This window comes from Neofelis nebulosa, chromosome 6 (genome assembly GCF_028018385.1).
Source record: "Neofelis nebulosa isolate mNeoNeb1 chromosome 6, mNeoNeb1.pri, whole genome shotgun sequence".
NCBI lineage: Eukaryota > Metazoa > Chordata > Mammalia > Carnivora > Felidae > Neofelis > Neofelis nebulosa.
Genome location: NC_080787.1, coordinates 34,410,440 through 34,437,246, shown reverse-complemented (window position 1 = coordinate 34,437,246; position 26,807 = coordinate 34,410,440). Strand labels below are relative to the sequence as shown.

At 54.0% G+C, this 26,807-nt stretch overlaps 2 protein-coding genes and 1 long non-coding RNA gene across 9 annotated transcripts; 2 read left to right on the top strand and 1 right to left on the bottom strand.

The window, feature by feature from the left end:
• The first annotated feature begins 257 nt into the window (after positions 1-257).
• NOTCH4 (notch receptor 4) lies at positions 258-23,142 on the top strand. 3 transcript variants are annotated; one of them, XM_058733428.1, is made up of 30 exons: positions 258-440; positions 1,240-1,321; positions 1,514-1,806; positions 3,325-3,672; positions 3,750-3,872; positions 3,991-4,227; positions 4,342-4,497; positions 4,808-5,002; positions 6,402-6,515; positions 8,187-8,300; positions 8,388-8,510; positions 9,262-9,421; positions 10,662-10,807; positions 11,089-11,241; positions 11,457-11,574; positions 11,792-11,879; positions 12,230-12,383; positions 13,185-13,369; positions 15,331-15,583; positions 15,812-15,924; positions 16,735-17,258; positions 17,817-18,200; positions 18,306-18,481; positions 19,018-19,237; positions 19,391-19,463; positions 19,567-19,705; positions 20,235-20,530; positions 20,760-20,907; positions 21,427-21,524; positions 21,902-23,142. In XM_058733428.1, exons 1-30 carry the CDS (start codon positions 383-385, stop codon positions 22,604-22,606), a joined length of 5,976 nt encoding a protein of 1,991 aa, XP_058589411.1. In that variant the 5' UTR covers positions 258-382; the 3' UTR covers positions 22,607-23,142. The 3 variants fall into 3 exon arrangements, with proteins under 3 accessions (XP_058589411.1, XP_058589410.1, XP_058589412.1); XM_058733427.1 differs by having other exon boundaries at positions 19,391-19,472; XM_058733429.1 differs by lacking the exon at positions 3,991-4,227 and having other exon boundaries at positions 19,391-19,472.
• On the bottom strand, positions 2,133-21,930 carry LOC131513987 (uncharacterized). 4 transcript variants are annotated; one of them, XR_009262885.1, is made up of 6 exons: positions 21,797-21,930; positions 19,586-19,702; positions 19,060-19,279; positions 5,470-5,535; positions 2,991-3,170; positions 2,133-2,892 (listed from the first exon to the last, which is right to left on the bottom strand). It is a non-coding gene; the product is annotated as an uncharacterized LOC131513987 (long non-coding RNA). The 4 variants fall into 4 exon arrangements; XR_009262886.1 differs by having other exon boundaries at positions 2,133-2,791; XR_009262884.1 differs by having other exon boundaries at positions 2,133-3,170.
• A 1,300-nt stretch (positions 23,143-24,442) lies between the features above and the next one.
• On the top strand, positions 24,443-26,542 carry GPSM3 (G protein signaling modulator 3). Of its 2 annotated transcripts, none has more exons than XM_058733451.1 (4): positions 24,443-24,848; positions 25,006-25,166; positions 25,363-25,562; positions 25,788-26,542. In XM_058733451.1, exons 1-4 carry the CDS (start codon positions 24,838-24,840, stop codon positions 25,923-25,925), a joined length of 510 nt encoding a protein of 169 aa, XP_058589434.1. In that variant the 5' UTR covers positions 24,443-24,837; the 3' UTR covers positions 25,926-26,542. The 2 variants fall into 2 exon arrangements, with proteins under 2 accessions (XP_058589434.1, XP_058589435.1); XM_058733452.1 differs by having other exon boundaries at positions 24,449-24,848; positions 25,058-25,166.
• The last annotated feature ends 265 nt before the right edge of the window (positions 26,543-26,807 follow it).

The window sequence follows — 26,807 nt, the reverse complement described above, 5'->3', positions numbered from 1 at the left end:
TTGTTATTCTCATCTCTAGAAAGGGGAGACCACACAACAACAGAAAGGCTGGGACTGAACCCAGAACACCCCCCCCCCCACCGCCCGGTGCTCCCATCCTGTTCACCTGCCACACCATCCCACTCCCCCTCTCCCCAGGGGTTGTCAGGGACAGAAGGCCCCTCCCTCATCCCCCTCAATGTTGTTCCACTCCTCCCCCTCCCATCACTAGGGTGTCCAGGACATTGTGTGACTCAGGAAACAGCTCAGACGTGAGGCTTGCAGTGGGCAGAGGAGGAGGAAGGGGCCGTGGGAGAAGAGGAGGTGGCTCCTGCCTCGGTGAGGGCTCTGAGGGTCCTTGCCTGAGGAGGCAGAGGATCTGGGTGTGGGGCGGTGCTCTGGAATGCAGCCCCCTTCACTGCTGCTGCTGCTGCTGTGTCACTCAGTCGTCAAGACCAGAGGTGAGGCATGGGGTAGGAGAGGTGAGGGGACCCATCTTCCTTAAGAGGGTGTTGATGGGTTGGGGGCGGAGGGCCAAGCCCCATGCTTTGAGAGGACACCGGGTGGAAGAGAATCTCACCACCATCACCCCCCATATGCAGGAAGAGAAGACTCTGCTGCTGCAGCTGCACAAACCAAGGCTTTGGGGCCTGTGCCAGGGGCGGTGACTGTCTGGGGAATGGGTGGGAGGGTGCCCGCCTCAGGGAGAATCCAGTTGGCCTTAGTGCTGGGGGACAGCAGGCTCTTGCAATCACATTTAGGAGGTAAAGAGGGAAAAAGACTGGCCACCTGCTAGGGAAGGCGATGAGAAAAAAGCAGGAGATGGAGACATGGGAAGGTCAAGGGCTGACCAAGTCCCTTTCCCGGTCCAGCTGTCCCCACCCCCCGGATGGCTCAATGCTGGGCCCTTCCGGGAGGAAATCCCTTCAATGTCTCAGCCATTCACCTTCCAGGAGTCCCCTGGGCCCCCCTCCTGAGCCCTGTTGTCTCCATTCCAAGGGATGGAGCCTGAGGCTGGACTTGGAAGGCTGGATAATAAACAGGAAAGGGGGTGGGGATTAGGAGCTGAGAGGATCCCTAGGCCTGGGATGGGGGCGGGGCGATGCTAGGGCAAGAGCACCACTCGGGTAGGGATCAGGCAAGTGCAGAAGTGGTGGTGGCTGAGAGCACGTGTGGGGCTGCTGCAGGCAGCAAAGCACCCAGAGAAATCTGGGAGAACAGCGCTCCCCACTCCTATGCCTTCCTCATCTCCATCCCTAGTGCTTCGGTGTGGGGACTTCCCAGAACCCTGTGCCAACGGAGGCACCTGCCTGAGCCTATCTCAGGGACAAGGGAGCTGCCAGTGAGTGTCTCCTGGGAGTGGGAGACCAGAAATGGGGAGGGAGAGCTGGGGAGGAGGAGGGACTGGGAAGGAAGGAGAAAGGGAGGAGGTAAAGGCACTAAAGGGAAACAAATGAAGGCAAAGGAAGGGAGGTGGGAGAGAAGGCAAAGAGGACCCAGTGACTTCAGTTTTCCACTCTCCTCCCCTGCTCAGGTGTGCCCCTGGCTTCCTGGGTGAGACATGCCAGTTTCCTGACCCCTGCCAGGATGGCCAGCTCTGCCAGAATGGGGGCAGCTGCCAAGCTCTGCTTCCCGCCCTCCCAGGCTCCCCCAGCCTTCCCTCTCCCTTGGCCCCCAGCTTCTCCTGCACCTGCCCCTCTGGCTTCACTGGCCAGAGGTGCCAGGCCCAACTCAAGGACCCCTGTTCTTCCTTCTGTTCCAAAATGGGCCGCTGCCATATCCAGGCCTCAGGCCGCCCACGATGTTCCTGTCTGCCTGGATGGACAGGTGAGCACTGCAGTGGTGGGGAGGAGGGGACAAGCAGTAACACTGGACTGGGAAGTGGGGTGGGAAAGATGGAACTGGAGTCTGCAAAACAACCAGCCCCTTTGAGGACAGAGGCTGTGAGAATCAACAAGCCCTCTTGCTGACCATTGACCCGAGACACATTCACCAGCATGGCTGTACCAATGGTCAAAACGTTGAAGTGTTTTCAAACCCGTTAGTAAATGGCTATTGCCATAGCCCCTTTAGTGCCCCAGCCTGGCCCCTCGACCCAGTAGCTAGAGTGTTAATGCCTAGCACAAGGCAGGGAGAGGGGAACCTCCTAGATCCTGCATAATGGGCTTCTGGCCTTTATTCTTCCAAGTAGGAGCCCATAACAGCACCTGGAAAGACTGTGGTGGTGGAAGGTGTAATGGGGGTGGAAGGGATCTGACCCAGAGAGAGAAACGGGTATCAAGGCAAGGAAGAGGGGTGCAACCCTGGGGCGAGGGTGTGGGACCCCTGGTGGGCAGGGTGTCCTAGCCTGGGGAAGCAGTCAGGCGTATGGGACAGAGGTGAGAGCCCCTGGAGAGGAAGGCTCCTCTGATCTACCAGGAGGGAGGGGACTGGACAGGGCAGTGAAGACCACACAGGGAGGAAAGTGATCTGTGAGGGGTGGACTAGAAGAGCAAGGCTTCTCAAACGTGGCAAGGCACAGCAATCACCTGGAAAGCCTGCAACATACTGGTGCCCACGTCCCAGAAAGGCTGCTTTAGTGGGTCTGGGGTGGGCCCAGGCATGGAGATATTTTGAGTGCCTGGGTAATTCTGAGGATTTGGGGGTGGGAGACCAGCCTCTTGTGGTGTGACAACAAGGAGGACTGTCAATGGCAACTTGCCAGGCCTTGTGCTTCAGAGCAGGGGCCCACGTGTCCAGTGCCAGCTCTGCCACCGATGAGACGCGCGCCCTTGCATCAGATAGTTAAGCTCTCTGCATCCTCAGTTGCCAGCTGATGTCCACACTTCATAACATTGTCGAGAGGAGGAAAGGGAATGATGTTCAGGAGGTGGTCACTTAGCCCAGTGCCAGCCACCACCACCGCTGTTGCCACTGGGGGGAACAGATGAGACGTCTGTCTCCTTATCATTATCTGGAACACTGTACCCGCCTAAAGATTAGGAAATCCAGACAAGAGAGGCCAGACACACCTGAGGGCACACAGCGGTGGTGGCACAGCAAGGTGCCGAGTCTGGAGGCCAGCTGCTTTTCTCCTCCCCACCAAGGAAAGGCCACCAAAGGAAGGACACTGTGTCTCAGGTCTGCTCAGCAGGGCCAGCCTGCAATACTCCCACCAACAATGACAGGTCCCATTTTCCAGAATGCCAAAACTGAGGCAAGGGGTGGTGGAGCAGGGCAAAAAGCGTATGGGAACAAAGAGAAGGAAACATGAAAATCAGACACAGATAATCCAGAGTGAGAGCTGGATTCTCCCAGCTGAGCGGTGGGGGGGGATTGAACAGCACCCTCTGTCCTCTGCCTCAGGTGAGCAGTGCCAGCTTCGGGACTTCTGCTCAGCCAATCCCTGCGTCAATGGAGGGGTGTGTCTGGCCACATACCCCCAGATCCAGTGCCGCTGCCCACCTGGCTTCGAGGGTCATGCCTGCGAACATGATATCAATGAGTGTTTCCTGGATCCAGGGCCCTGCCCCAAAGGCACCTCCTGCCATAACACCTTGGGATCTTTCTGGTGTCACTGCCCCACTGGGCAGGAGGGTCCACGCTGTGAGCTCCAGCCAGGACCCTGCCCCGCTACGGGCTGTCCCAATGGGGGCACCTGTCAGCTGGTTCCAGGGAGAGACTCCACCCTCCACCTCTGCCTCTGCCCCCAAGGTGCGTCCTCACATCTGCCACCCCTCTCTCTGGGCAGGGAGGTCCCCTTCCCTTCGCTAATCCCATGACCCTGTCAGGTTTCAGAGGCCCGAGCTGTGAGGTGAATCCAGATGACTGTGCTGGGCACCAGTGTCAGAACGGGGGCACTTGCCTGGATGGGCTGAGCATCTACACGTGCCTCTGCCCAGAGGCCTGGACAGGTGAGTCGTTTAAGCCAAGTCCATGGCACCCATGGCCCATATGATCAGCCCCTAGCCTCCCCTCCTCACAGGGCTCCCAACTCCAGCCTTTGTCCCCTTCCCATCCCATCCCCCACAGGCTGGGATTGCTCCGAAGATGTGGATGAATGTGAGGCTCAGGGTCCCCCTCGCTGCCAAAATGGGGGTACCTGCCAGAACTCAGCTGGCAGCTTCCATTGTGTGTGTGTGAGCGGCTGGGGAGGCACAGGCTGTGAAGAGAACCTAGACGACTGTGTTGCTGCCACCTGTGCCCCGGGATCCACCTGCATTGATCGTGTGGGCTCCTTCTCCTGCCTTTGCCCACCTGGCCGCACAGGTGTGACAGAGGGCTCGGGGAGGTGGCCGTGGGGATGGCAAGTGACAGAAGCATAAGCGGGACAGCTGGGATCCTCAAGCGGCCCAAGAGCCTCATGCCCATCCTGCCCTCCAGGACTCCTGTGCCACATGGAGGACATGTGCCTGAGCCAGCCATGCCACGGGGAAGCCCAGTGCAGCACCAATCCCCTGACAGGCTCTCCACTCTGCCTGTGTCAGCCTGGCTACTCGGGGCCCACCTGCCACCAGGACCTGGACGAGTGTCAGATGGGTAAGGCACCCCCACATCAGATCCTCTCTGAGTCCCAAACAGCCTCTGCAAATTGTTTTTCAAATTAAAAATACAATCATCTCTTTTTTTCCCAATTTTGTCCAGATTTGGCAATTCTTTCCTACACGGTCTTCTCACCAGTGCTTAGCCCTCCGGGCCCCACTTAGTCCTTGTCTGTGTTAAAGACACCAGCCCTTTCTCTGATTTGTTCACTCTGCCACAAGCAGGCCCTCATGCCTTCCCTGGCCTTTCTGGCCCCCTTGCCCTTCTGCCCTGGGCCCCTGTGAACTTCTGACTCCTCTCCTCCTAGCCCAGCAAGGCCCCAGTCCCTGTGAACACGGCGGCTCTTGCCTCAACACCCCCGGCTCCTTTGACTGCCTCTGTCCCCCTGGCTACACGGGCTCCCGCTGCGAGGCTGATCACAATGAGTGCCTGTCCCAGCCCTGCCATCTAGGCAGCACCTGCCTGGACCTGCTTGCCACCTTCCACTGCCTCTGCCCACCAGGTACTAGATGGATGGGGCCCTGAGTAGAGGACACAGGGGACTAATCCTGAACCCACTAGGCATGACCCCTCCAGAACATAGATAGCCCCAGGCCAGTTGGGATCAGCTATCAAAGAATACCTCTTTCTCATCTCCCCACCCAAGATGAAAACTCTGGGAAACCCATGGCCTCTAGGAGAAGGGCAGCCACAGATGGTACTGAGGTTGTATGCTGCTCAACTCTGGGGGTGAGAGGAAAGCATTCACTTCATAGTCATTGTAAAGTGTGCAGCCTGGTCCACTGTACACAGAGGTCCATCAAGGAAGAGCAGAACAACAGCAGCCTCAGCTCATGCCAACTCAGAATGTTCCTCCTAATCACAGAAACTCTCCCCTGTAGAGATTGAGTAAATCCTTAAAACTCCAAAGGGCCTGTATGCTTGAATTTGGTACAATAGAAAAAAAAAGTGCCACAAGGCTGCACCTACCTCCAAGTTAGTTTTAAGGGAGACAGGTCTCCCCAGGGGTATAGTGACCAACCCGATATCAGGAAGCTGAATGAAACCAAAAAAATAATAGCTTACTTTATGCCAAGTACCACCTGAACATCTTACATGCATTTTGTCATCTTGGCAATAACCCTCTAAGGTCAGTATTGTTACTGTGCCCATTTTACAAGAAACAGACACAGAGAGATTAAGTGAGTTGTCCAGCTAGTAAGTGGCATGGCCGGGATTCAAACCCAGGGCTTCAGTAGATTTAACCACTACACCAAACAGCCTTCCTAAACTGAGCAGCATCCAAGGAAAAAAGCTGAGAAAACCATGCAGTCATCCAAGGGACAAGGTCATAGATACCAAGGAACTTCAGAAGCAGAATCCCCAGGCAAGAAGTGGGAGGCAGCCGAGGTCTAGAGGCTGATCCAGCTTCAGTTCAGGGTGGGACTGCGTATACCAGGACAAGCCCAAAGATACAGGACAAATATGTGACCAACAAGCTACCCAAATGCCCTTCAAATACCCCCCCCTTGGGGACTCCTGGTTTCCCTGGCACAGAAGCCTACTGGGGTAGAACAAGAGGCATGACTCACCTCCAAGCAGATGCCCATTTGTTTCATTTGACCTTGAGGACCTCCGGGCTCATTAGCCCAGCCCAGTGAGCCTGCCGTCTGGGCACAGAGAATGGTACCCAAAGGTACTTCCTTGCTGCCCCCTCGGGTCCCAGCAGGTGCCCTGCTCCCTGAGCTTTCACATTTAAAGGGGGCAAAGCCACACACAGCAGAGCAGCAGGACCGCAGGCTCATTGCCCCAACCTTCAGGCAGACAGCACCCTGGGAGGGTTCTAGAACCCTGGTCGTCCTGGGCAGAAGGGGTGAGCAGCCCGGGCAGGGCTCAGCCTGCACCACATCTCCATGTCCCAGGCTTAGAAGGGCAGCTCTGTGAGGTGGAGACAGACGAGTGTGCCTCTGCTCCTTGCCTGAACCAGGCTGACTGCCAGGACCTCCTCAACGGTTTCCTGTGTGTCTGCCTGCCTGGTGAGTACAGATTCCACTCCAGCCCTTCAGCCCAGCCCCCTGAACCACAGTGCAGGCCCGGCAATCCCAAACCTTTTGAAGTTCACCCTGGCTTGGCCAACGAGGCTCCCATTTCTCCCAACTCCTCTGCTCCCCCAACTCTCTTCTGTTACATCCCAAATCTTCCACGCGTACTCATCCACCTTTATCTCTGTCCTGCCAAATTACCCAAATCGTCCTTTCTGGCCCTCCTCCAGAGTCCGCTCGTGGGGATCCCAGGCTGGTCTTGGCACTGCTCACCCTGGATGCAGGGAAAACTGCCCCCGGCCTTCCTTCTCCACCATTATCGATCCCTCTGTTCCCTGATGTGATGATAACAGATGTTTCTTGAATATTTGCTCCAGGCCAGGCACTTGGCTGTGTACTTTTCAGGCATTACCTCATTTAATCCTTTCAATGACACCATAAGGTAGGTTCTATTATTCCCCTTTTACAGAAGAGGACACTGCAGCCTAGAGAGCTTGAGTAACTTGCCCAAAGTCACACAACTGGCAGGTGCTGAACATCATCCTCCTGTCAGCTCCACCTGCCCCAGGTGTCTTCTCTGGGAAGCCCCCCAGGTTCACTTTTCCTGGTGAGGGGAGGGGCCACGACTTGCATTTATGCTTTTGATACATAGTATTTTCACCATTCACACACACAGCCAGTTATACCTTCTTTATATAAAGAATGAAGTTACTAAGACATGCTGTTATGTTCTGAAATTCAAATCACTATTTGAGAAGCCCCCAGATTGGTACCTTCATTATATAATGATACATGCAGATGAACCTCCAAACCAAGCCATTTGAAACAATATTCTCTTCACTGCAATTCATAGCAATGTTATTTCTGTCTGTGTAAATAGAAGGTTAAATACCGGTATTAACTCCAAATTTCTTGTTTGAATCCATGAAATCATACCTGTACATCTCAGTCACAAATATTTGTAACAAACCCCTAATGAATCCAAAGTCAGGAAAGAAAGAGAGGAGAGGAGAGGAGAGGAGAGGAGAGGAGAGGAGAGGAGAGGAGAGGAGAGGAGAGGAGAGGAAGAGAGGAAGGGAAAAAGGAAAGGAAAGGAAGGGAAGGGAAGGGAAGGGAAGGGAAGGGAAGGGAAGGGAAGGGAAGGGAAGGGAAGAGGAGAGGAAGGGAAAAAGGAAAGGAAAGGAAGGGAAGGGAAGGGAAGGGAAGGGAAGGGAAGGGAAGGGAAGAGGAGAGGAGAGGAGAGGAGAGGAGAGGAGAGGAGAGGAGAGGAGAGGAGAGGAGAGGAAGAGAGGAAGGGAAGGGAAGGGAAGGGAAGGGAAGGGAAGGGAAGGGAAGGGAAGGGAAGGGGAGGGGAGAGGAGAGGAGAGGAGAGGAGAGGAGAGGAGAGGAGAGGAGAGGAGAGGAGAGGGGAGGAAGAGAGGAAGGGAAGGGAAGGGAAGGGAAGGGAAGGGAAGAGGAGAGGAGAGGAGAGGAGAGGAGAGGAGAGGAGAGGAGAGGAGAGGAGAGGAGAGGGGAGGAAGAGAGGAAGGGAAGGGAAGGGAAGGGAAGGGAAGGGAAGGGAAGGGAAGGGAAGGGAAGGGAAGGGAAGGGAAGGGAAGGGAAGGGAAGGGAAGGAAAGGGAAGGGAACCTTTACCATCTCTCCCCACTTACTCCCTGCCCCTCAGGATTCACTGGCTCCCGGTGTGAGGAGGACATCGATGAGTGTGGAAGCTCTCCCTGTGCCAACGGTGGGCAGTGCCAGGACCAGCCTGGATCATTCCATTGCGAGTGTCCTCCAGGTAGACCAGTGCTCAAACACTGGAGGGAAGAGTGGGGGCCAAGTGCAGACTCCCCTGCAGGTCCCTGACCCTCCTGCTGTGCCATAGGCTTTGAAGGCCCTCGCTGTCAGACCGAGGTGGATGAGTGTCTGAGTGGCCCATGCCCCACTGGAGCAAGCTGCCTGGATCTCCCAGGAGCCTTCTTTTGCCTCTGCCCCTCTGGCTTCACAGGTAAGCAGGGGAGGTGTTAGAAAGGACTGGCAGGATAGTTGAGTCCATTAGGGGTGGAGCAGAGGTCATTGTTGGATATTCAAGGGTTGAAATGTAAAAAGAGAATGAGAATGGAACCCCTTCAAATTATTCAATGCAAAACCTGCACAACCTGAGGCTGACAGCAGGTGTTATTTACAGGGCCCACACTGGGCCCAACATGAATGGTGTGATTAGGGTTCAGAAACAGGATGGGGTTCAAGAGGAAGCCATTCATTTGCTTATTTAGAATGTATTAAGTGCCTACTATGCACAGCCAGACACAGACACAAGTTGGTAAGAGACCTGCTCTCCTCAAGTGGCTTTAAATCTAGTGCAGAGAGACCAAGAAGTCTCCTGTTGGTTATAGCCACAGGTGCTCTGAGAGAGGACTGCACAGGATTCTATAAGAGCACAAAGGACCAGCCAACCAGACTAGAGATGAGAAGGCTTCATGAGGAGGTAATGGCTGAGCTGAGTCTGGAAGAATGAGTAGGAGTTTGTCAAGACAGAATGATTACATGTTTTAGCTGCAGGTAACTGCATTGCAAAATGATGCCATGCAGGAGCCTGTGTGCCATTCTGAGGAAGTTAGACAGTATCCTGAGGCAACAGGGAGCCACTGAAGGACAGGTTCATGGGGAGTGAGCAAGTCATATGTAAAAAGTGGCTTTGGCCCCATCAAGGACATAGAGGGACTCTGTTTTCCCTCTGACCCATCTCCCCACCCCAGGTCATCTCTGTGAGGTTCCCCTGTGTGCCCCCAACCTGTGCCAGCCCAAGCAAAAATGCCAAGATCAGGAAGACAAGGCCCACTGCCTCTGCCCTGATGGAAGCCCTGGCTGTGCCCCCGTTGAGGACAACTGCACCTGCCACCACGGACACTGCCAGAGGTAACCTTCCACTGTCCTCTGGGTCCTCCTCAGCTAGGCCAGGGGGAGACAACCAGTGAGGGGTGAGTCTGCAAGAAATGACCAATAGGGAAGAAGAAGGAAATGGCGAAGTTCTGAGGTCAAAGCCAAGGTGAGGGATCCACTAGTGAGTGCTATCCCGTGAGGGGAGAGTTCATAAATAACAGGAGAAACGGAGGGCTAGAGGGTCAGAACAGGAAGAAAGACATGAAATCCCAGGACCAATTAATCATACATTAGAGGAGTACCTGGGTGGTTCAGTCGGTTGAGCGTCCGACTTTGGCTCAGGTCATGATCTCACAGTTCATGAGTTCAAGCCCCGCATCCAAGCTGTGCTGACAGCTCGGAGCCTGAAGCCTGCTTCAGATTCTGTGTCTGCCTCTCTCTCTCTCTGCCCTTCTCCCACTCTTACTCTGTCTCTCTCTCTCTCTCTCTCTCTCAAAAATAAAAAATTGAGAAATTTGAAAAAAAATCATACATTAAACAAATATTGAACATCTACTATGGGTGTATCCTTTTCCAGGCACTGGAGGAATAGCACAGAACAAAAGAGACAAAGTGTCTGTTCTCATGGAGCTCTCATTCTAATGAGGAAAGACAGATAATAAACAAATTATAGAAGAAATGTATATACATATTCATACATATAGTCGGAGAAAACAAGCAGGAGGCAAGTATGGAAGGGGGAAAATGCTGAGAACAGAGCCACTGAAGAAGGGGACCAGACTCTCAGGGCCAAAAAAAAGAAGAGATCAGGGGGCTGGGTGGCTCAGTTGGTTCAAAGTCCAACTCTTGACCTCAGCTCAGGATGTGATCTCAGGGTGGTGAGTTCAGGTCCCACATTGCGATCCAGACTGGATTGGACTCCAGAATGGGCGTGAAGCCTACTTAAAAACAGAAGAGGTGCCTGGATGGCTCAGTCAGTTAAGCATCTGACTTCGGCTCAAGTTGTGATCTCGCGGCTGACAGCTCAGAGCCTGGAGCCTGCCTCAAATTCTGTGTCTTCCTCTCTCTCTGCCCCTCCCCCACTCACACCCTGTCTCTCTCTCTCCCTCTCCCTCTCTCTCTCTCTCTCTCTCTCTCTCTCTCTCTCTCAAAAATAATAATTAAAAAGAAAAAAAAAGAAAGTTATAGGGGTCTAACCAATGATGGGGAGTGGGGAGGGGAGAAGAAAAAATCACCAGAAGAAGAAAAACACCCTTCTTTTTCTCGTTATGACCAGATCCTCATGTGTGTGTGATGTGGGATGGACAGGACCAGAATGTGAAGCAGAGCTAGGGGGCTGCATCTCCACACCCTGTGCGCATGGGGGCACCTGCCACCCCCAGCCCTCGGGCTACAACTGTACCTGCCCCACAGGCTACACAGGTGAGGCCCTTCCCAAACCACAGACATTCTGGGCTGGCCACCTCTAATCAAGAGCAAGACAAGTAGAGGCATGTGTCCAAGGCCTCTGGGTCTTGGTCACCACCAAGGAGAACCGGGCATGTGCTGCAGGGACCACAGGCGATATGCAGGAGGTGGTAAGAAAAGAAAAGAGGTTGGATGGAAGACAAAAGGGATGGGGATGAGGAAAAGGAAGGGGAGATAAGTGGAGGAAGACAGAGAGAAGAGGATGCCCTTTCTCAGACCCCACTCATTTCCCTCAGGCCCCACCTGCAGCGAGGAGCTAACAGCTTGTCACTCAGGGCCCTGTCTCAATGGTGGCTCCTGTAGCCCCAGCCCTGGGGGCTATTCCTGCACCTGCCCTCGGAGCCACACTGGGCCCCGCTGCCAGACAAGCACTGACCACTGTGCCTCTGGTGAGTACCTACCATGTTCTGGGGCTGGGCCACAGGTGGATGGAGGAAATGGTCAGGGTGTGTTGGTGCCATCTGATAAAAATCAACTGGCCACCACGAGCTGCAGTTTTGATGGGGGCAGCAGGGAGTGCGTGTATGTCCTGTGCGGGGTGTGACTAAGGTCACAGGCCAGGTATGGGTAAGGAACCCAACCCCTCACAGCCTCCTCTCTCCAGCCCCGTGCCTCAATGGGGGTACCTGTGTGAACAGGCCTGGCACCTCCTCCTGCCTCTGTGCTGCGGGCTTCCAAGGCCCACGCTGTGAGGGAAGGACCCGTCCTAGCTGTGCAGACAAGTGAGCAAAGACCCCTAGAGGAAGGGAAGGGGCCCCTCAGCCTTCCCACCCTTCCTGTCCATCTCCTCTGGGGCTCCAGGCTGCCTTGAATTCCACATCCCACATCCTTTCACTATGACTCCCTTTCTGGTTTCCTATCTCATCACCGCGTCACACACGCCCTCCCCTTTGGTTGCCGGGACTGCCTCCCACCATGCCTTGTCTCTGTCCTGTCCAGCCCCTGTAGGAACAGGGCAACCTGCCAAGATGGCCCTCAGGGTCCCCACTGCCTCTGCCCCCCTGGCTACACAGGAGACAGCTGCCAGGTGAGGGGTGCTGAGCCAAGTGTGCTGAGGAGGGCGGTGGCTGAAGGGCTCTAGTGGGAGGGTCTCAGGGACTAGAAGAGCAGGGAGCTTGGGAAGGTAACCACATGAAAGTGGAATCTGGGAGTTGAGCTCTAGCTTGAGGTTTGCATGGAGTAGAAGTAATGAAAGGATTTCTGATCCCAGGAACTGTTCTGAGATGTGGAGGGGTGGGGGAGGGAGGCTATCACCTGGCCCCAGACCATTCAGGAGAGAGCTTGAGAGGTAAGGATTTTGAGCAGCTGGCAGAAGACCATCTCTGGGCCTGAACACATGACACTCAGTCTTGCCCCATGCTCTCTCCTAAACCTCAGACTCTGGTGGACATCTGTGCCCAGAAGCCCTGTCCACACAATTCCCACTGCCTCCAGACTGGGCCCTCCTTCCAGTGCCTGTGCCTCCAGGGATGGACCGGGCCTCTCTGCAACCTTCCGCTGTCCTCCTGCCAGAAGGCAGCTTTGAGCCAAGGTACTAACCCAAGGACCAACTGGGGAACAGATGAAGAGAGAAAGGGTGTCCCTCTACCCGATCCCTAAGGGCATCCACATACAACCTTTGACCAAAACAACCAACTAAGAGTCAAAGTAACACAGACCAACCACTACTGCTGATTCTATAGCTCAGCCCTCCTATCACCATGCTCAAAGCAACTCAAGCAACACCAACCAACCCAGACAACAAGACTCCAGTTTATCACAACCACTGAGACATAACTCCATGTGAAGCAACTCAACTCTGTCACTATCATCATAACTCAGCTAGAATGGATCACACTTAACCCAACTTCACTCAACTGCTGCTCCCAATCATTTTCATGTTATGCCAACCCCCTCGTGAAAGAATACCCCCCCTCGTTCAAATGAGGTTTAATATGAGCAGAAATCAGGAAAGAGACTACTGTGGGGTTAGGGGATGGGAATCACAGTGAGAGAACATCACAGGATGCCAATTCAGGGGACAGACTTAGGCACCTAAAGTTTCCGCTGAGTTCTTTTTCCTTGAGACTTGTTTTAAGCCAAGAATACAGTTGCTTATAATGCTCTAATAAGTTTAACAAGAGGTATCTCTCTCCATTCTGGCAGAACAGGCAGGAGGGGGATCTTGATGTCTTAATCTCTTCAGCACCAGAATTTATTGACTCCTCAGGCTCCAAGTCGCCTCCACCCACCCCAGGAATGTCAGTGATCCCCATGAGCCTCTCTGCTCTGTGTCTGGGACCCCTGAGAACCTAACTTAGCTTTGTCTATCCCTGTTTGCCTTTCTTCTCAGGCACAGAAGTTTCTTCCCTGTGCCAGAATGGAGGTCTCTGCATCGACAGTGGCTCCTCCTACTTCTGCCACTGCCCCGCTGGATTCCAAGGCAGCGTATGTCAGGACAGGGTGAACCCATGTGAGTCCAGGCCCTGCCAACATGGGGCCACGTGCATGGCCCAGCCCACTGGGTATCTCTGCCAGGTAAGCCGGTCTAGAGGAGAGCAGTAGGGGAGACAAGCGTGGGTGGATGTGGGAAAACTGGTTGAGGGGGCGTGTAGTGATGTATTCATTTCCCTTTCCTTTACCCACATACCCAACCAACCACCAAGTCATGCCATTTTGCCTCCTAAATCTTTCTCAATTCTGTCCTTCCTCCTTCACCCTTTGTCCCACTGCCTCAGTCTAGGCCTTTGCTGCCTTCCACCCTCCTCCACACATGGAGCACCCTCCTATTGTCCCTGCCTCCCCACTTGTCCACCTATAGGCTCAACCTTTACTCCACTACCAGGGTGTTCTGTTGAAAACGTTAAGCTGACCTGTCACTCCCCTGCTTAAAACGCTTCAGTGGCTGCCCACCTCTTTTTAAAAAAAAAAAAAAAATTTTCTTTTAATGTTTATTTATTTTTGACAGAGAAAGACAGAGCATGAGCGGGGGAGGGGCAGAGAGCGAGGGAGACACAGAATCCAAAGCAGGCTCCAGGCTCTGAGCTGTCAGCACAGAGCCCGACACGGGGCTCGAACTCACAGACCGCGAGATCATGACCTGACCCTAAGTCGGACGCCCAATTGACTGAGCCACCCAGGCGCCCCATTGGCTCTTTGATAGCGAAATCTAAGGCCAGCGTGACCCAGCCTTGCCTGCTTCTTAGGTCTCATGTCCCCACATCCCCGCCCTCCTACTCTCTGCTCCAGCTGCTGTTGGCTTCCCTACACACCCCTTATAATGGCTCTCCAGTGTCCTTCCCCACCCACTTCCACTGGACAGTGCTCAAGAGGTGCCTTCCTCAGGGAAATGTCCCTAACTTCTCTCCAGACTGGGTTTGGGCCTCTCCCTCATGGTTCAGGTCACTGAGCAGAAGAGGCAAAGCTGGGATTCAAGTCCAAGCAGCCTGATGCCTGTACTCAGAAGGCTGACTTTGGATAAAAGGTGTGATGCAAATCCCCCAACCATCCTCTTTAACTTTTTAATTTTATTCTTTAACTTTTTATTATGACTATTTTCAAACATACACAAAAGCAGTGTCCTAATTAGCAGCAAACACCCCTTCACTCAACACTCAGCTTTACCTCCCCTTTCTTGAGACTCCTTCCCTCTGATGTCTCCAAGATACCCCCTCACCCGCTTCTCCCAGCCCTCCAGCCACTCCTCACACTCTCTGTAATTCCCTTTTGCTCCACCTTTCTGAAGCCTGGTACTGCATTCTTACATGCTCTCCTTCCTCTTGCAAGAACTCAGCACATGGTACAGACCTCATCGATGACCTTCTCCCACTAGCAGAAAGGTAAACAATTGGAAAATGGCTAAGGGTACTGGTTATGAAGTCACAGACTTGCACTGAATCCCAGCTCTGCCACCTGCTAGCCGAGTCATGCAGTCTTTCCAGGAATCATTTGCCTTTTCTGTAAAGTGAGAATCAAATGAGATAATTCACATACAAGTTTGTTGGGAGGGTTTTATGAGCTTATGTATAGAAATCATGCAATAAATGCTAGCTGTCTCTCTGGTTTACTGAGAACATCATGGAAGCAGGGATGAGTTCTAATTTTCTTCATGTTCCTAGTGCCTACAATAGTGCCTAGCACGAAGTAGGCATTCAATAAACACTTACAAATTAATTAAGAAAGCATGACAGAGCCTGGGGGTGAGGCGTGTGATTGGGGGAGGGAGGTCTTACCAAAAACAGAACTATGTTTAATAGCATTGTATCATAAGATGGTTTGGGACTGCTGGAGCGGTTAAGTTGCCCACTATTGAACAAGGGTATAGCATGGAGTTGAGATACAAGGGTGAAGCTACGCAGGGCTGTGATGGATGATCAGTTGAGTGATACTCTGAACTGGAAGGTAGGGAAGGGATTGGGCAGACTGTCTTGAGCTGGCTCCCCTGTACTGTTGAGATGGGCTGGATTATTGGTTCCCTGTCTGACCCTCTTTGCCCGCAGTGTGCCCCAGGCTACAATGGAGAGAACTGCTCAAAGGAATCCAATGCCTGTCAATCCCAGCCCTGTCACAACCATGGGAGCTGCACCCCCAAACCTGGAGGCTTCTACTGCACCTGCCCTCCAGGTTTTGTGGGGCTGCGCTGTGAAGGGGACGTAGATGAGTGTCTGGACCAGCCCTGCCACCCCCCAGGCACTGCAGCCTGCCACTCTCTGGCCAATGCTTTCTACTGCCAATGTCTGCCTGGATACACGGGTGAGGCCTGGGAGGGTGTGTGTAGGCATCTCTGTGGCACAGCTGAGTTGACAACCCCCACCCACAAGGCAGCCTAGTCATCATGTCCATCCCCCTGCCTCCCCACCCCAGGGAATATGTCCCAGGATCCCTTCCTGTGCAGGTAGTACTGGGTCAATTCCCAGTAATGAGCTAGGAAGGGGGCAATGACTGAAGTAGCGTATGACATCTAACCCCACCCCACCACAGGCCAGTGGTGTGAAGTGGAGACAGACCCTTGCCAGAGCCAGCCCTGCTCCAACGGAGGGTCTTGTGAGACAACAGCAGGACCACCCCTGGGTTTCACCTGCCACTGCCTCCAGGTAAGTAACCACAAAGCAGTCTTCTCTGTTTCCCCCAACACTGGTGCCAGGTGAGAATGCCTGAGTGGGATCCTAGAGGGGAGTCTAGGGAGCACTGGAGTGGGAATTATTGATGAGAACCAGCCCATGTTAATGACGATGAGTGGCTCTCAGAAGCAGTTCAGGGGGGCAGGCAGGATCAGGTGTTAGCATGAATGGATTTTCAGAAATCATTGGCACTGCTTAAGGTAAGGCCCCAGAGTCAAGCTGGGCGACCTTGGGTAAGTTCTTTTATGTGTGTGTGTGTGCGCGCGCGTGGACCTCAGATGCATGAAATCAGGTTAATCATAAGCCTTTTTTCATGATACACTATCATCATTGGTTTTTGCATGGCCTTCTTTTTATTATTCTTACAACATAATACCCAGGAACCTAACCTAAGAATTACAACAGTAACGATGACTCACATGTACTTATGTCTTCCTCTATCCTCTTCCCCTTCCAGAGAAAGAGAGTTTATCACCCTATGTCCAAGGATTAAGATAATATTCATTTAATACCACTCTATTAAGTGTTTAGTCTTCCAGGTTGTTGCACACAGCAGTGGTTTGTCCGTTTTCACTGTGTAATATGTCATTATGTGAAAAAACCATGGACCATGGTTTCAACATCTATAAAATGACTTGATATAAACTTGATGTTCTCTGAGGCCCCTTCCAGATATGAGATTCTAGGACCATCTGAGTTATCTTAACCCGAGAGTTTGCTTGGTGGGGGGGAGTGGGAAGAATAATATAAGGGCCTTCCCCAACATCTCTCTCCTCTCCACAGGGTTTTGAGGGCCCCACCTGCAACCACAAAGCCCCCTCCTGTGGCCACCACCACTGCCACCACGGTGGCCTGTGTCTGCCCTCCCCCAAGCCTGGCTTCCCACCCCGCTGTGCCTGCCTCAATGGCTATGGGGGCCCTGACTGCCTGACCCCACCTGCTCCTCATGGCTGTGGCCCTCCTTCTCCATGCCTACACAATGGCAGTTGCTCAGAGATCCCTGGGCTGGGGTCCCCAGCCTTCCGATGCTCCTGCCCTCCCAGCTCTCCAGGGCCCCGGTGTCAGAGGCCTGGAGCAAAGGGATGTGAGGGCAGAGGTGGAGATGGGGCCTGTGATGCTGGCTGCAGCGGCCCTGGAGGAAATTGGGATGGGGGAGACTGCTCCCTGGGGGTCCCGGACCCCTGGAAGGGCTGCCCTTCCCACTCCCGGTGTTGGCTTCTCTTCCGGGATGGGCAGTGCCACCCACAGTGTGACTCTGCAGAGTGTCTGTTTGATGGCTACGACTGTGAGACTCCTCCAGCCTGCACGTGAGCCTAAAACCCTGACTTCAGGTTGGGGGTGGGGAGGCCTCTAAGTTACAGTGTGACCACAGTCTCAGGCTCCAGGCAGTTGCCACCCTTGATAACCATTGCCAAGTAGGGGTGGAAGACACTAGGCTCCAGCCCAGGGGAATAGGGCAGCATCAATATTTAACATGGGGACCAGGAAGGAGGGCACTGCCTCTGTCTGGGCTCCTAAGAGTTGTGAGAGCTCTGGCCTCAAGCCTCTCTAAGACCTGTTGCCATGGAGTGTCTCCCCTAACAACCAGCACTCCTGAGGGAAAAGGTCTTTGGACTCTCCTTCAGGGAGACAGGAGAGCTTGGGAGGGTAGGGAGAAGGGACAGTCTTAGGAAACAAGGGTGTCATAGACATTAGAGTGTCTCAACTACCTACCACCCAGGGCCTGACTAAGCCCATTGCTCTGGAGCTGTACCCACTTAGCAGCCTGTGCCCTAGAGGCAGTGGAATATCAGGCATCTCTCTGGAACGAAGAAGGGGGTCAAGTTTCTTTGGGGATCCTGAGTCCCTCTCTCCTCATCCCACAGTCCAGCCTATGACCAGTACTGCCGTGATCACTTCCACAATGAGCACTGCGAGAAAGGCTGCAACACTGCAGAATGTGGCTGGGATGGGGGTGACTGCAGGCCCAAAGATGGAGATTCAGAATGGGGGCCCTCCCTGGCCCTGCTGGTGGTGCTGAGCCCCCCAGCCCTGGACCAGCAGCTGCTTGCCCTGGCCCGGGTGCTATCCCTGACTCTGAGAGTGGGGCTCTGGGTAAGGAAGGACAGTGATGGCAAGGATATGGTGTACCCCTATCCTGGGACCCAGGCCGAAGAGGAGCTAGGAGGAACCCTGGATCCCTCTCATCAGGAGAGAGCAGCCCCTCAAACACAGCCTGGAGGCAAGGAGACAGACTCTCTCAGCACTGGGTAAGAAGGCCGGGCAGGAGGATGGGGCAGACACTAGTTTTTTAATGGGTGGAGGGAAGGGAGCCAGCAAGCAACACACAGGACTCTAAGGCGCCTCCCCCACAGGTTTGTGGTAGTGATGGGTGTGGATTTGTCCCGCTGTGGCCCTGACCACCCTGCATCCCGCTGTCCCTGGGACCCTGGGCTCCTGCTCCGCTTCCTTGCTGCAATGGCTGCAGTGGGGGCCCTGGAGCACCTACTGCCAGGACCGCTGCTGGCTGCCCATCCTCGTGCTGGCACTGGTAGGTGACCCCCTGTCATTTCCGCTGACTTTGCTCCCAGACCCCCTTTCATGCCAGCAACGAGCATTGGAGGCCAAATGACATGGGAGTGCAGGGACCCCAAATGTTCTGTGTGGAGACTTTACCCTCGTGAACCTCTCACTCTCTAAATGGATCTCCTCATGACCCATTTGCTCTCCAGTCTCCTCCCTTATTTCCCGAAGTACTTTATCCTAACCTTTACCATAGACTTCCCACAAACCTTGGGTTCTGGTCTATCCTGTCTACTAAGTCCAATCATCCCTCTGCCAAACAGCTCACAGTACATGAAAGAACTCCTATAGCACTTATGAGGTGCCAGACCTTGCTCTAAGCGCTTTATAACATTAACTCATTTAATCCTTCCAACAATGCCACGAGGCAGGTACAATTATTGTTCCCACTTTACAGATGGGGAAACTGAAACAAAAAGAAGTTACTGCACTTGCCCGAAGGTCTCACAGTAGTACTCAGCCTCACCAGAAATGGTCTCTTTTTGTGACTGTCTCTCCCACCAGCACCACCAACCAACCAGCTTCCCTGGCCTGTGCTGTGCTCACCAGTGGCTGGGGTGCTCCTCCTGGCCCTTGGGGCTCTTCTCGTCCTTCAGCTCATCCGGCGGCGGCGCCGTGAGCATGGGGCCCTCTGGCTGCCCCCTGGTTTCATTCGAAGGCCTCGAACTCAGCCCACTCCCCGCAGACGCCGGCCTCCCCTGGGTGAAGATAGCATTGGCCTCAAGTAAGAGTGAGGATGAACCCAGGCTCTGGGAAAGACTCTTTCCTGTGGAGATTGATGATCAGAAGTTGATGACAGAGGAAGGGGAGGGGGGAAGGAAGGCTGCTGGAAATCCTGGGGACCCTGAAGGTCCCCTACCCACACACCCCCTTCCAGGGCACTGAAGCCAGAGGCAGAAGTTGATGAGGATGGAGTTGTGATGTGCTCAGGCACCAAAGAAGGCGAAGAGGTGGGCCAGGTGAAACCACAGGGACAGAAATGGTCCTGAGGTGATGGTGGAGTTAAAGGGACAAGTCAACTTTCCTTCACTGATCCTTGTTCTGATCCCCAAGGCTGAGGAAGTGGCCTCACCCTCCAAGTGCCAGCTCTGTCCTCTGAGGGGTGACTGTCAGGAGCTTCCCCAGGCAGCCATGCTGACTCCTCCCCAGGAATCTGAGATGGATGTCCCTGACGTGGATACCCGCGGACCTGGTATGTAAGACAACCCAGATCAAGAAAAGGAAAACTCCCTTGGACTCTTCTAGAATCAGAAAGCCTTTTGATATTCGAACTGAAAAAAACTAACCTTAGAGTTAGTGCCTTAGAATTGTGGTTATCAAAGTGTGGTCCCCAGACAGAAGAATCAGTTTCACCAGGGAAATTGTTAGAAATACAAATCCTCAGGCTCCACTCCAGAGCTATTGACTCAGAAATTCAAGATATTGGGAAATCTGTGTTTTAACCAGCCCTCCAGGTAAGTCTGATCCAGACTCAAGTTTGAGAACCACTGCCCTAGAATGTTAAAGAATTATGCCTACTTGCTCCTTTTACAGATGAGGAAACTGAAGCACAGAGAAAAGTAGAAAAGTCATTTGACTAAAGCCACATAAAATCAAGAGCCAGAGCTGGGCTTCCTGACACTTGAGGCTATGATTCTCCATTAACCTCCAAGTTCTCCTCCTACCCCAGTTATGTCCTTTTGATTGACTTGTCTCCCATCCCTCATGTCTCTCACCCACAGATGGGGTGACAGCCCTGATGTCAGCAGTTTGCTGTGGGGGAGTGGAGTCCAGGACCTTCCAGGGGTCATGGTTGGGAAGCCCTGAACCCTGGGAACCTCTGTTGGGTGGAGGGGCCTGTCCCCAGGCTCACACTGTGGGTACTGGGGAGACACCCCTGCACCTGGCTGCCCGATTCTCCCGGCCAACTGCTGCCCGCCGTCTCCTTGAGGCTGGAGCCAACCCCAACCAGCCAGACCGAGCAGGGCGCACCCCACTTCACACCGCTGTGGCTGCTGACGCTCGGGAGGTTTGCCAGGTCAGTGCACACTGGGATCACTAAAGGGAACAGGGGGCAAACTCATAATTAAACCTGGGCAAAAGCATCCCCTAGGGTTTGGCAGAGAGGAAGGTGATATGAGATTGGGGATCTGAAAGGAAAAACAACAGATAACTGAATATGGGTTTGGGGGTGGTTAAGAGTGTGAGGGACCTGAGCTAGCAGTCCAGAACATACCAGGGATCACTGCCCCCCTTTGACCCCCCAGCTCCTGCTCCGCAGCAGACAGACTGCAGTGGATGCACGGACAGAGGACGGGACCACAGCCCTGATGCTGGCCGCTAGGCTGGCGGTGGAGGACCTGGTTGAAGAACTGATTGCAGCCCAAGCAGATGTGGGGGCCAGAGATAAATGGGGTATGAATCCGGAGAGGTTGGAGTTGTGCTATGGAGAAATTGCACAGATGGGGTGTGAGTAAGAGGAAAAAAAAAAAAAAAGGAAGCAGCTGAAGGACCAACTGGAGGCTGGGGTATTCCATCCCACCTAGCTGTCAGGGTGGTAAACCTGCGGTGTGGTGACAGTATAAAACGTTGTCTTCCCCTTTCATCCTGAACAACATACACACAGTGCCCTAGTCCACTGGAAAATAGGCTGGGGAAGAAGTGTCTGCGAGAAGGGGGAAGGGTCTCGTGGGGGGAGGTCTCCCGGTCCCACCGCGCCCAGAACAATGCCCCATTGTCCCTCCCGCGCGCCGGTGACGTTACTAGAAGCAAGGCTTCCGGCCAACCGGCGGTCACCCAGGCAACACTTCCGCCTTTGAAGTAACCCAGCCAGCCCGAATAAGTCCTTCCCTCTAAACCAGAATCCGTGGGAAACAGGAACCCAGGCGTCTGGTCCCCAGCCTCTGGGTAACAACCTCCCATGTCGTCCCCTAGGAAAAACCGCGCTGCACTGGGCCGCCGCCGTGAACAACGCCCGGGCCGCCCGCTCCCTTCTCCAGGCCGGAGCCGATAAAGATGCCCAGGACGGCAGGGTTAGACCGAGAGTGGGCTCCCTACAAAAAAAAAAGAAAAAGAAAAGAAAAGAAAGAAAAAGGAAGAGACAGGAAAGAAAGAGAGAGAGAGAAAGAAAGAAAAGAAAGAAAGAAAGAAAGAAAGAAAGAAAGAAAGAAAGAAAGAAAGAAAGAAAGAAAGAAAGAAAGAAAGAAAGAAAGAAAGAAAGAAAGAGAAACAAAGAAATTAAGAAAGAAAGAGAAAAAAGAAAACGAGCGTGGGAGAGGCAAAAAGAGCGGGAATGCCACGCAACCTGAATGGGGAGGGGCCAGTCGTCAAGAGAGTGGAGTCCGGAAGGGCCAGCCCTGTGGGCGTGGCCCTCCCTGATCTCGCCCTCTGGCTGTTTCTTCCGGTACAGGAGCAGACGCCGCTGTTCCTGGCGGCCCGAGAAGGGGCGGTGGAAGTAGCTCAACTGCTGCTGGGACTAGGAGCGGCCCGAGGACTGCGGGACCACGCCGGGCTAGCGCCCGGAGACATCGCTCGCCAGCGTAACCACTGGGATCTGCTGACGCTACTGGAGGGGGCGGGGTCACTGGAAGCGCGTCACAAAGCCACTCCCGGCCGCGGGGCGGGAGCCTTCCCGCGCTCGCGTACCGCGTCGGGAAGCTTGCCCCCGCGTCGGGGCGGGGCTCTGTCGCGCAACCGGACGCTGTCAGCTGGGGCTGGTCCGCGTGGGGGCGGAGCATGTTTGCAAACCCAGACTTTGTCATTAGAATGGGCCGCGCGTGGGGGTGGAGCCTATTCGCATTGCCGGAGCCCCTCGAAAGGAGCAGGAGGCGGCCTGTCCCCCGGAGGCCATAGGTTTTCTCCAGGCATGCGCGGGCCTCGGCCCAACCCTGCTGTAGTGCCAGGAAGATCCGGGGCCGCTTCCGGGGGTGGGGGTGGGGCCTCAGCCGACGATTGGCCCTGCGATTGGGTGACCCTGAGAGCCTGCGGCTCCAACACTCCAATCCCGCCTCCTTGCCTTACGCCGTCCCCGGAGCGGGGATCCCCTCAAGTCGCCTGGGATTCTCCAACCCACCAAGTAACACCTTTAAACGCGGGAGGCGAGGGTCAAAAATAGGACGCTACATGACAGGGATTCTAAAAATGAGCACCCATTATAGGACAGCCTGGAAACACTCCAGATTTTAAGATCCTGGATCCCCAAAAGTGAGGAGTCAAGAGTATTGTGTCCCTCCCAAAGTGACTATGCCCACTCCTCTTCGTCTTACACGTGGAGAAGCTGCAGCCCTGAATGAAGAGGGCCCAGCCCTTCTCCCAGAAAATAAGGGTGAGGAGCTACAGAAGGGTGGAGTGGAACCAATTAATACAAACGTAAAGGATGTAAGTTCTTTCCTGTATACGGTATCCAAAGGAAACCTCTGTCATCCACAAACAGCTGACAAATATTTACAGAGTACCTACTATGTGCCAGGCACTGTGTAGGTGCTGAAGTGTGTGAGCCAAGGGCCACTCCAGCTGATGACTCCTTGCACTTTACCCACTTCCCTCCTCAACAAACCATCCCAGGGATGAAGCGTCATTCTTCTCGCCACCACTATCTATTTAAGAACCTCAAATCTGTCATCCCATAATAAAGCTTATTTGAAGTGTTAACCTTTTTTTGGAAGAGTTGAGTGGAATGGGAAAAAATTCCACTCATGGGAATGGCTGCAAAGAGTCTTAAGAATTTTGTGCTCTAAGAACAAAGGCATCCCTTTAGGGGCCACCTGGGTGGTTCAGTTGGTTAAGCGTCTGACTCGATCTCAGGGTCATGAGTTCAGAGCCCTGCGCTGGGTGTGAAGCCTACGTAGGAAAAAAAAAAAAAAAAAAAAAAAAGTCCTCTTTGGATGGAGGCTTTGAGTACAGTTCAAGAGCGAGAATAAGTAGATTTGTAGATTTCCAGGATACTGTTGTTATTTTAGAGTATCACCTGAAAGTAAGAGTCTCTAGTAGCCCAGGGAGAAACCACACATAACTATGTATACCCTTTATCCTCTTCAAAGGGCATTTAGTTATGAGCACTTAGGAGATTCCTAAGGCCTCAAGTTAAGGCAGATGGAGAGAGCATCTCAAACATACACCTTTCAGAAACATGGTTACACCTCTTTAATGGTGATGGGCCTGAGACATGGAGGCATGAGGCATTTTGAAAGCTAATAGTAACTACCATTTATTGAGCATTCACTATATGCCAAATTATCGCACTTAATCCTCACATCAATTCTATAAGGTAGGTGCTATTAAAGCTCCATTTTACTCTGTGAGAAACTGAGGCACAGAGATTTTATTTGCCCAAGATTGCAAGGCATTAAGTGGTAGAACTAGATCTCTTGATCACTAGAGTTGACTTCATGCTCCAAGTCACTCAGCTGTAAACTTCATAATATGGCAGGTTGCCATTTAGAGGTCCCAAATATCTCTATCCTGTTCCCACCCTGGTGCCAGCTCGCCTGACCAGTATTGAAACCAAGCCAGGGAGAAGGTCATCTCCCTTTTCCATTTCTATACCCTTCATTCATAACCAGAGGAAAGTTTCCCCTGCCCCTTGTCTCATATTTGGTACATATCTTGTCCCCTGAATAGACTATAAGCACCTAGAGGGCAGGGATAACTATCCAACACATATTTATTGAATACTTACTGTGTGTTAGAGCCACTGCTAGGGGTATATGTACATGTTTGAGGGCCCAACATCCCTGGGTCTGAGTACTTTGCTTCCCACTGGAACCATGCCCCTCCCAGTCCCCATAGTCTGTGGGAAGCTGGGACACAGAAGAGGGACAAAGCCTACATCAGGGTCCTCTTAGGAAGGGGACCTGGGGGGGGGGGGGGTTCTGAGGAGTAAAACCACTTCCTGTGTAGCTAGTTCCTGTGTTGACAGAAAGAGCTGAAGGGGAGGAGGGGAGTGGAAAGAACAGAGCCTAGGGTTGAGGGACTACTGAAACTCTGGAGATGTGAAGACCAAGAGTCATTCTCTATGATAAACCCCCTCCACTACTGCAGCTGGAGACGCTTTTCCCAGTCTCTGTGCTCCCCTGGGGCAAGAGAGGTCGAGCAAGTAGTTTGGGTGGGAAAAGAGAACTAGAGGAAGTTGACAGGGATGGGCGGGGCCCGTGGGGGGGCTGACCAGGAACCCAGCTTCCTGCTCAGTACCCAGGCATCCAGCCCCTGGCTCACCCCCACCCCTTCCAGCCCCCACTCCCCTCAGGAACCTAGGGTTCCAGCCCTCCTCCCAAATCCCAGCTACCCCACCCCCATCAATTTCTCCCCTCCAGGGGATGGAGGCCGAGAGACCCCAGGAAGAAGAGAATGGTGACCAGGTGAGCTGCGCTCTGGGCTGGGGAGGCTGACACTGGGAGAGAGAGAGGTAAGAGGATGTGGGGCAGGGACGCAGTGAAAGGGGACTCCGGGGACTTGGAAGGGCTTGGGCAAACTGAGGCAGGAACAGAGACACAGAAAGAGGAAATGGGCTGTCAGCCTAGCCCCCTGCCCACCACACCCCCACTTGATTGGACCGGATGTCTCCCAGCATCAGGGCCCCCATCAGGATGAGCATGGCTGGCCCCCTGTGAACACCACCACTCGGCCTTGGCGATCTGCTCCTCCGTCCCCTCCTCCTCCAGGGACCCGCCACACAGGTACCCTCACTGGCCCAGGGAGCTCCCTCACCTTGGTGCCCACATCCTTCCTGATCCCATTACCAAGGCCCTCTCCCCACCTCCTCCTGATTCCCCATTGCACCCCCTCAGCTCTCACTCCAAGTCATCTAGCACCACCACCCCTCCTGTCTGCCAACTTCTCTGGGTCTCTGAGCCCTACCCCTCCTCTCCCCAGCCCTGGGGCCCTGCTCGGCCTCCCTGCTCTCCCTGCAGACTGAGCTCCTTCTGGATTTGGTGGCTGAGGCCCAGTCCCGCCGCCTAGAGGAGCAAAGAGCCACCTTCCACATCCCCCAGAACCCCCCAAGCATAGCCCCAGCCCCACTTCGGCCTCTTGAGGACAGAGAACAGCTCTACAGCACTATCCTCAGTCACCAGGTGAGACACCTCCCCAGAAGGCAAGACCCAGGCTTTCTGGTTTCTTGGCCCTTGTTCTCTTTTGGGCCCTACCCCTCCTCCCCACCATCTACCCCCTGGCCAGGCCCCGGTCCCTCCATCCCCATCACATGTATCCTACATACCCCTCTCGCCAGCCTTGGCTCCTTGCAAGTCCTGCCCCTCTTAAAATCTCAGCAACACCCTCCCTTCCCTCCACTCCTCTAGTGCCAGCGGATGGAAGCCCAGCGGTCAGAGCCTCCCCTACCCCCAGGGGGACAGGAGCTCCTGGAGTTGCTGCTGAGAGTTCAGGGTGGAGGTCGAATGGAGGAGCAAAGGTCCCGGCCCCCCACACATACCTGCTGAGACGTGAGCCCCTCCACCAGCCCCTCCACACTCCTGGGGCTCAAACCTGGGCAGCATGCCCTCAACCCCTGCTTGGCAGGGGCACCAGAGACTGGAAGACCCAGGAGAAATCTCAATATCCATCATCCTCATCCACCTTCCCGAGGAACAGAGGAGGTGAAAGTCCTGGGAATAGGGTAGGATGGTCATTTAACTCCCTCCCCCAGTACATGGGAGCTTGAAGCAGTGAGAAGATCCCAGCCACTGGGGAACACCCCACCCCCTCCCCTGATCCCAAGGAGTGGCTGGAAGTCTTGGTCCTGAGCTGTGGGGATACCCCCAGTAGTCTAGCCACTAGGCAGGATCTGAGGGCTCAGGCCTCCATCTCCCAAGAGAAGGCAAATCTCCCAAAGTTAGGACCTGAGAGACAGTTCCACCCTCCTTCCCAGTAAGAAGAAAGGGAGAGAGGGCATTGAAAAAGGTAAGACCATTCGCCCACCCCACCACCAGCACTGCCACCCCAGGACTGAGGGGCCTACAGGCTGTGAATGGACACTTAGCACTGCCCACCCTCCCTCCCCACTGCTGCTCCGAGTCCGATGTTTTGGTTGTATGAATAAATGTAATTCTCCTCTGGACTGACGAAGACTGGTGTTTGGGGCTGCGGGGGGGGGGGGGGGGGGGCGGGGGGGGGCGAGGGGGGGATAGGAAGGTGAGGCCAAGAGGCCGCCTCTTTCCCTACTTTGGCGAGAGGCCAGCTCCCCTCCCTGGCTGGTTAATTACTGGCTTATTAAGCAGCGGTTGGAGACCTCCCTAATTATACCCCCCCAGCCCCCCCTCTCCTGGTTTTAATTAAGTAGAACAGGGAGGGGAGTCATTAGGAGAAGAAATATGAACTGAGCT